At 42.7% G+C, this 9389-nt stretch overlaps 1 protein-coding gene across 2 annotated transcripts in view; it reads left to right on the top strand.

Annotated features, from left to right (window-relative positions):
- Positions 1-7442, top strand: part of LOC310935495 (low-density lipoprotein receptor class A domain-containing protein 4-like) — a gene marked incomplete at both ends in the record, with an annotated part of 130902 nt that extends 123460 nt beyond the window's left edge. For both annotated transcript variants that reach the window (XM_083899415.1, XM_083899416.1), the window contains 3 exons: positions 382-536; positions 3014-3064; positions 6858-7442. In XM_083899415.1, coding sequence (XP_083755541.1) covers positions 382-536; positions 3014-3064; positions 6858-7442 — 791 coding nt within the window. The remainder of the gene's footprint in view (positions 1-381; positions 537-3013; positions 3065-6857) is intronic.
- Positions 7443-9389: the final 1947 nt, after the last annotated feature.

A 9389-nucleotide genomic window follows, 5' to 3' on the forward strand; every position in this document is an offset into this window, starting at 1 on the left:
CGGATTCATCATGAGGTCCATTCAGTCGCTGCTCCACAGTTTTGATCACATTTTCATAAATAGATGGATCCCTGTTTTCATAGGAGCGTAGACTTCTGTTCTTAAAAAGCAACATTTCATTGTTCATTGTATTAATTACAGACAATTTGACACCCTATCGTGGGACATTAAATCACGCTATGAGAGAAAGAAGACAAATTATTCTGTAATTGTTAATTGGTTAAGCAGAAATAAAGGCTTCATATTTTCCCTTTGACCCTAAAAATAATTAATGCAATAATACTCACTTACATTATTGCATTTGTCTATTTTTGTACCCACATCTGTTGTAAATGTCACGTTCTAACCACCGCCTCTCTTTTCCTTTGTTCTTCTTTGCAGCTGAACTGGAGTTTGTTCAGATTGTCATCATTATCGTGGTGATGACGGTGATGGTGGTGGTGATCATCTGCCTGCTCAACCATTACAAACTCTCAACCTGGTCTTTCATTACACGGCAGAGCCAGGCCCGCAGGCACGACCATGCCCTGCAGCAGGTCAGTGTTTGCGAATGACACAAAAAGATTCATGTGTTCTAGCTTCTAACTGTTGTCTGCATCCGTGTCCAGAACATTTTGATCTGAACTGGAGAAAAAAAACAACTGTGTGTGCATTTGTGGTCACTTTGACTTTTTGAAGTGGGACAAACAGAGTTGACCGGTTTGTTCTCAGCATGGATTAAACAAAGTGTTTAATCCATCCCCCACTTTTCCCCCAGTCACAGTCTCCGTCTTGGTTCACTGAGGTAGCAGATTTGCTCCAGTCTGCTAGGTGATTGTTGAATTGGCTTCTTCAGAGCCAGGTTCCATCAGACCTTGATGTTTAATTCACTACGCGGCTGTCTAGACAGCAGAGGCACTGCCCCCATACCGGCACGGCGACACTTCGGGACAAACACATACATAATCACTTTGATAAAGACACACTGCAAGATTGCACCCACGTAAAGTGCGTTCAACTGCAAAGGGATAAAATAAATATGAAATACCTCTTCTGACTTTGTCACTTTATTGGAAAATGTGTCACTAACCACCTTACAAAATTTTAATTATTTAAAAATCTTGAACTCTTGAAAAATACAGCGACGTTCTTTGCTCTGAGCTTGTCAGCTGGAGGAACAACACACACACACACACACACACACACACACACACACACACACACACACACACACACACACACACACACACACACACACACACATACAGACACCACAGCAGGTGAACGTTGCTGTTTGTCAGTGTTTGTACAGAATATAAATGTAAACACTCTGGTATCAAACCTCCTGTTTGAGAAACATGGAGAGGAACATGTTTGGTCGTACTTTAGCGACAGACCGCGCACAAACAGGTACTGTGTTCTTCCTCTGTACTTCACTTCCTAATCTTTTGGAATGTTAAATAAAGAGCTTTTGTACGTGTTATTGTGGAGCAGGTGCAGTCACTCACGAGTGAACAGGTAAACCACTGATAAAGTGTGCTTTTAAGGAGGAGGTGTCATGCTAACTGTGGCTCCTTTGGTCCATAATTCTTCACTCCACAGTTGGAATGCTTTGTTATTCTTTTTGTTAGACACTATTTTCTATCATAAATAACATGCAAAGAGGAGAATCTCTGCCTTTGCTTTGCAAGAATATGATGCATGGTGAAACATAAGTTGATATGTCAATCAGAATCTGGAAAAAAAAGGATGAGCTTAGTTGCCCAGTTACAGATTATTTAAATACTGATAATAACCCCACATTTCCTCTTTTTTAATATCTTCTTTGTACCACCCAGTCAAAGCAAAAACAAATTACGCAGAAGTAGACATCGTAGCCTTTAGTTGAGCGTTGCCTCCGACTCTCATGTGATTCACGTAGCTGATCCATCATTCACATCCATTGATTTTTAATGGGGAACAGTGAGCGTTACCTGCAACTGCTGTTTTTAATAACTTGTAAAAACTTCGACCGGACATTGAAAAGCGACGGCTGATGTTTAAAACATGGACTTTTTTGTAGAGTTGAATTATTAACAGATCTGAATGAAGCATTACCAGAGGTCGCTCCGTCCTCTGTGATAAGTGGTGTCACATGTCGCAATCTTTTAAATATCAATATAAATATTGAACTGTAGTAGTGATGCATTAATATGAATATCCTTTTTTTTTTAGCAGTCCATTACTCATTTATTTTCATTATACTGATTTATATTGGAAATACTTTCGCTTGTACAATAGAGCTGAAAAATTAATCGATTTCAAAAAAAGAAGTGTAAAGGCTGCAGATTGGGATATGTGTTCTGCAGCATACCTGACCAAGGATTTATACTTTTCATATACACTTGGTGGTTTCAGTAACGGTAATTCACATTTTAAAGTTGAAAATACAAAGTATTGCTCATCATATCTGTCAAAAAAAACATGCACTCAAGAATTCATAGAAAGAAAAAACATTGTCGACAGTGCCGTGTGGGAAGAAAAACCTCAAGTTAAATATAGACGGACTGAAAATGCAATTATTTGGTATTTGTACTTCTTTGTTGTAGCTTTTATCTCACCCTTTTTTTTTTTTTAGGACTGGCGCCGTCTGCCTTTTGTTGTCCTCACTCCCAGAATGAGCAGAATTTTTTTGGTTTGAAGTCATCAGGCATCTCAGCGTTGCCATTTCATCTTCTGTGTTCTCATTAAGTTGTTATATTTCAGGTGTTTAGTGTCCGCCGTCTTCCCTTTTTAGGTAATAAAGACCAATTGTGTCGTCAGCTTAATGTGTTGCATCAAAAACCAGCCCCGGATATAACACACAACACAGCTGTAATGCTAGTTAATGCACATGTATTGTCAAATATCGAAGAAAGGTTTTTGTCAAACGTTAGAAAATACTTGACATGTTTGTCGTTGATAACAGGGGATAACAATCCCCATGGCTCTCAGGCATGTGAACAAACGCCAATGGAAATCTTACCTTTTATCCTTGTTTTGTCACAATGTACAGGACGGATGTCTGTGGCCTTCAGACAGTGGTTCTCGACAAGGTGCCTCGGAGGTAAGACCACCATCACACCGTCTTTACACCTTTTTAACCCACAAACTGTTGCAACCAGTGACAGAGAATGGCAGCATAAGCTATGGAGAACTATTCACTTTTACTTATATATATTTATAGCATAGAGCTTTATATTAAAAAAAAACACATTTACTCTATCTAATAATTTAGCTTTAAGTCTATTTTTCATTTTTAATGAATCCATTCATCCAGTAGATTTGCTGCTTAACCTCTTGACGAATGCTGGGTGGTGGTAGTGTATGATTTAATGTACATGGTGTAGTTTTGTCACACTTCTCACCTCCCAGTGTTCTCATAGAGTGCGTTTACATGCACACCAAAAAAAATGATTACTGGCAATAATCGGGTAACTGGGATAAACCGTTTAAGGTGCATACATGTCTCTAAGAAATCAGATTATTGAGTGTGTTTACATGCATCTGGTGCTCATGTAAACGGAATAAATTGATATCATTATAAGATTATTGCTGTTATTGGTTTTTGAAAAACCTGTTTTTTTTTAGCATTTTCTGACATTTTATGGACCAAGTGATTAATCGAGTAATCTTGAAAATAATCAACAAATAAACCGATTATGTAAATAATCCTAGTTGCAGCTCTAGTAGCCATTGCAATACTGTAACTAGTAACTACATTAGATTGCGTACCCATCTGTCCCCAAACTGACCAGCCAAAAGCGAGAGCGAGTCACGGAAAACTGTTTGAAAAAGTGCAGCCAAACTTCCCAGTTACTGACAATATCCCCATTTCCACCAAGCGGTTCTGTCCGGTTCAGTGCCGTAAGTCACAGTTATCTGTGTTTCCATTGTTAAACTTAAAAAAGGGTACGATCGAGCACCAAGCTCAGTGATGCCAGTTCCTGAAGGGCATACAGCTCCACATGGTCTGTTGACTGGTGGAAAGAGAACATCACTTTCGCACAGGGGGGAAAAAAAACCAGCGGTGCTTTTCCGTCCCGTACCCTCTCTAACAAAGATTGTTTTCTTCTCGGAGAAAAAAAAACAGCCACATGCCAAGAAGAAAGAGCACGGAATGCAGGATGTCCTTCATTGTTGCCCTTTGTTCACTGTGTTGCGCTGGTATGACGTTACGTCATTCACGTAGCAGACGCCTATTACGTAAATAAACATGTAATGCGAATCTGGCCCTGGTACTGTTCCAAACAGCGCCGTGGTGCAGCTAAACTGAACTGGAAACAACGATAATGACTTCCAATTAAGGGGAGAGCTTAATCAAGAGGGCCAACAGGAGAGTCTGGGATGTATGGGTTGCAAAACATATCCTGTTAATGCTCGCTTTACAGACCCCGAGCTTTAAAGACATCCAGTGGAATTCCTGTCATGTCTGATTTGCTTTCAAAGGCGTAATTGCTGCTGTGTTGTAAAACTTACAAATTATGGTGGCTAGTGGAAATAAAGATGACAGCTTGCTTTAAGTAGCACATTTAACTGTGTTTGACATTCAAAGGCAGTGTAGAAAGTACAGGCTATAAAGATGGCAACTGAAATGGATGGAACTGAGGGAAAGACCTGAATGATGTCTTTTGTACTTGTGCTGTAATATTAGAGATCTGTCTGTTCCCAGCTCTTCTTTGTGTCTTTGTCGGCTTCTTTTCTCACTGCTCACCATTGTGCAACGAGCTCAGTGGTGACAGGGAAACTCTTAGGGCACAAATACTCTGGCATTTTGGCTGTGTAAATATTTGATCATGCAGGAATTGAAGCTTGTATGTTGCACTGGGTGCAGCTGGCAATACACTCCAAACAAAATCACAATTTGGCAAGACTCGTGAATACATAACTACAAGCGAATGCCAGTACACTCACTGTGACTGGTGATCTGTTTGTTTAATGGCGTCCGTGCCAGATGGAGGAGCTTACGAGTCCTGGAGAGGAAGAGAGACGCACTGGGAAAATGGGGAATAAAGAGTTCAAAGAACACTTGAAAACACAACTAATCATGTGATCACATGAAAACAATTGTATATCGAGGCTGCCTGTTTGGCCAGCTAGTCTGTGCACACGTTGGCAATCAAAGCAAAATTTGGCACTTTGTGTAGGCAAAAGGTCACGTTTGTACCAAAACAAACACTCTCTTTCCCCCCCCCCTCCCTTTGTATTAGCCTGCCAGCTTTAACCGTCATGTGTAAACAAAACTGAAGAAGATGAAGTCAGAGCTGGAAAATGGAAAGAGAGAGACAGAGAAGAAAAGGGTAGAAGGCAAGTAAAATGAGTCAGAGAGTAAGAGGTGCACGAGGATCATGAGAGGTTAATAAAGAAAAACAGTGCCAACGTTAAAGCACCCAGAGAGACCCGGGAAAAAAGGAAAAGGCCATGGAGAGACAAACACAGAGGGAGAAGCAGTCAATGAGTGTGGGTGGCTGATAGATGCAGTGATGGGGGCTGTGTGTGTGTGTGTGTGTGTGTGTGTGTGTGTGTGTGTGTGTGTGTGTGTGTGTGTGTGTGTGTGTGTGTGTGTGTGTGTGTGTGTGTGTGTGTGTGTGTGTGTGTGTGAGTGTGAGTGTGTGTTAGTGCGTGCGTGTGGCAAAGGGGAGGGTGGACGGATTTTGGTGCATCATTAATCAGCAACACCTCCCCTGACACTGTCTAGACAGCCGTCTGAGAGCTGCCCTGCTCTGTTGCGCTCTATTCCCTCTATCAGCGATACATACACCTTTCTCTCCCTCCCTCCCTCCCTGTCTTCGTCTGGGTCTCTGCATTTCCTTTTTTTTTTTTACTCTCTTCTCTGTTTCTTTCAGTCTTTATCTCTCTAGCTCTCCTTTCACTCTCCTTCTCTCCATGGCTCTTTCTTCTCCTCTTCACTGTCTGTGCTCCATCCTTCCCTCTCCTTATCTCGGCAGCCAGCCTTTTTAATCCTTTCACTTCCACTCTTTCTCTTTCTATATCTTAATTTCAAATGCCCTGATCCTCTATCCCCCCAGGTTGTTTTTTTTTTCTTCCCCTCACTCTGATGGTCTCTCCATCCTGACTGGCTTTTCATTGGAGGTTGACTATTGGAGCCACAGTCACTAATTGAAATGGATTCCCTCTTATAGTGGCTGGCCACAGTAGAAACATGTTGAATGGGACAGAAATGTGAGAAATGAGGGAATGGATCATGCTGTCAGCGTCTAAAGACATAATTGATGTGAAGTTCTCTGGGAAAAAGCTGCGCTCTGAAGCGCTGTTTTGTGAATTTATTTTACTTATTCTTCTTACTGTTAGTATAAATGTATTTTTTTTGTATAGCGTGCTGTTATACACAGCTGTCATTGAATGTGTTTTACAGAAACATTCACAAAAGCATGCAAACAAAGCCATCAAAAAATATATGTCCAGAGTGAAAACATGGGAAACAGGGTGAAAAACAAATATTGACTGGTGATTCACAGAATAAATGTTTAATATCAAATAATAATAAACCTTAGTGGGGTTTTTTAGTTATAAAATGACTTTTCTGTCGAGCTTCTTGTCATGTTCAGACACAGGTTAACGTTTTACAAGATAAGAAAAATATGTTGCTGTAAACAATATTTTTCTCTTAGAAACAAATCCTTTATCTCATAATCCTGGGTAATTTAACCTCCTTATAATCATCTGTGAGGGGAACATCTCTCTTTACTGTTCAGAGTGATTTGTCAATTCACGGTGTATGTAACCAAAACAGAGATTATAGAACTGGGTCAATACAAGTCAATTAAATGTTCTCTCTCTTCCTTCCTTCCCACCCTCACCCCTTTCTCCATCCTTCTCTCTCTCTCTCTCTGATTCAGGTGTTGTATGCTCCCCAGGCTAGGGATCGTTTCACTGCTCCCTCCTTCATGCAGCGTGACCGCTTCAGCCGCTTCCAGCCCACCTATCCCTACCTGCAGCACCAGATTGACCTGCCGCCCACCATATCGCTGTCGGACGGCGAGGAGCCTCCACCATATCAGGGTCCCTGCACCCTGCAGCTCCGTGACCCCGAGCAGCAGATGGAGCTCAATCGCGAGTCGGTGCGGGCGCCACCCAACCGGACCATCTACGACAGTGACTTAATCGACATGGGAGGAGGCGGGAGTCTTGGAAGAGCTGGGGGAGGAGGGGGAGGCATGGGCGGCGGCGGTCCAAGGCCGCCCAGCAGCAACTCGGGCATCAGCGCGGCCAACTCCAGCAACCACGGGCGCATGGAGGGCCCCCCGCCGGCGTACAGCGAGGTGATGGGCCACTATCCCGGCTCTGCGTTCTTTCTACACCAGCACAGCAATAACCAGAGGGTGGGGGGGCCGGGCAGCAGGACGATCCAGCAGCAGAGCCAATCAGAAAGCACAATAATACCTGCCAAGGCCAAGGACGGCCAGCCAGACGACCTGGTGTGAAGAAAAGGTCAGCAAAGGCAGGTGGGGTCGCCCACCCCCCCCAGACTGAGAACTGTCTCTCCACTTCACCGCTGATCACCAGTAAGCAGTGGACTGTCTCCCTCTCTCTCGCGCTCGCTCACTCTCTCTCTGTCTCTCTGATGTCCTCCTTCCAAACACGCTCATGCACAAATAAATATCGACCTTAGCTACAAGTAAACAAGGAACGAGAGGAACCCAGAGTTGATATCAGGACGTATGCACTGCATGGAGACCTTTTTTTTTTTCTCTCTCTCCATCACAACGAGAAAGAAACACACTGCTAGCACAGATTGAAACGATTTGCTTTATTTGTTTCCTCGGGTCACGGCTCTATCTGCAGGAACTGAGGAGGATGACGACGATGATTTTGCTTTTTCTTTTTGATTACTATTATTATTGTTTTCCTTTTTCCCTTTCTTTTTTTCCTTTTGGACCGGGATCTGTGCACAAAGCGAGAACTGAGCTGAGAATCAAGGACTTACAGAGAACACAACAAAACAAGAGACTCACAAATCCCAAATCTTAGTGCCAAGGTTCACGAGGAAGCAAAACAAACGGGGAAATGACTCACTCTGACACTGAAAAACACAAACAAGAAAAGTTGCACTATCTTTTTGCTGTAAAAGAGAAGAGGGAAAGATGCTATGTGATGATGATAATTCAAATGTTTTTGTCTAGTTTTAATTTCTTTTCTTTTTTTTTCGTTTATTTACCTGGGGTTTCTTTTTTTGTCCTTTTTCATAAATGGACTGACTGAACTTTGGCTCCAAAGTTGTTTAAACAGTTGGGAGCAAAAAAAAAAAAAAATCAAAAACAAAAAAGAAAAACAACCAACAACAAGTATTATAAGCTTATGTCCTTCCTTTTTTGAATACCAGAAGAAATACTTGTACCCAGCCTACAACATCTCTGTCTGCTTACACCACAGGCACAGTGAGACTTGGTAAGAGAAGAACCTTTTACTGCTTTTACTGTGTGAGTACACAGCCTCGTGGGGATGGAATCTGCCTCGTACCCAGCTGCTGGGCGGACAAAACACAGCTCACTTCCTACGGTTGTTACATGATTTGAAGATGGGTTGAGTAAACACTGAGAAAGATGAGGGGCTGCTTCAGGCTTTAAACCAACAATTCTTGGTTGAGTATCACATGAACCAAAAATGACTCGAGTCATTAATAAAATAAAACAGAAACATATCTACTTGTCCGTCCAGCAGCATGGTTGCAGCCGATTCCCCTTTTCTCAACCCTGTCCCGACCTTTGAGCACTTGACACTTCCTCTTTCCTGTTTCCTGCTTTGATGCCCCCCCCCCCCCCTCCTCCTCTCACCTCTCATCCTGGCGTGCACAGTGCATTCTGCCAACAGCCACACTGAAACTCGAACCCCGCCACCTTAACAAAGGAAACACAAAACAACCAGAAACGAGAAGGCTTGTCTCTCCGTCTTTGTGTCTCTAAAGCCACACGCGGAAAGAGAAGAAGAAGAAGAAGAAAAATCAACCCCACATGTCACAAAGTGAAGATTCCTGTCTGCATCCGCCAACACAGCGATCAGGTTTTAAATGAAAATCGTCTGTGGTCAAAGTCTAAGGGCTAAGGAAGGGTCCTTTTTTTGTAAAAAAGAAAAATAACTTTTTGAAAATCTAGCCATTTTCTCTGCTCATCGTTGCCTTCTCCTCTGCTCTTGCGCTTTCTCTGTGTCTTGCTCTCTTTGTCCCCCCCCCCCACCACACCCTGCTCCACCCCCAGAAATCTGTCCCCAGCTTCATAACGGTGTTAAAACACTGTTCATCGTCCCCTTCTTTTTCATCCATGTGCAGAAAAAAAGTGCGTGCAAATGATGCAGTCCGCCAAGCCCTTTAACGTGGAGACTGGAGTGGAGAACTTGTTTGGCAGTGTGCTTGTGCTACCCTCTCCTCCCTGTGT

The sequence above is a fragment of the Microchirus variegatus genome (assembly GCF_963457635.1).
Source record: "Microchirus variegatus genome assembly, chromosome: 1".
In the NCBI taxonomy this organism is placed as follows: domain Eukaryota; kingdom Metazoa; phylum Chordata; class Actinopteri; order Pleuronectiformes; family Soleidae; genus Microchirus; species Microchirus variegatus.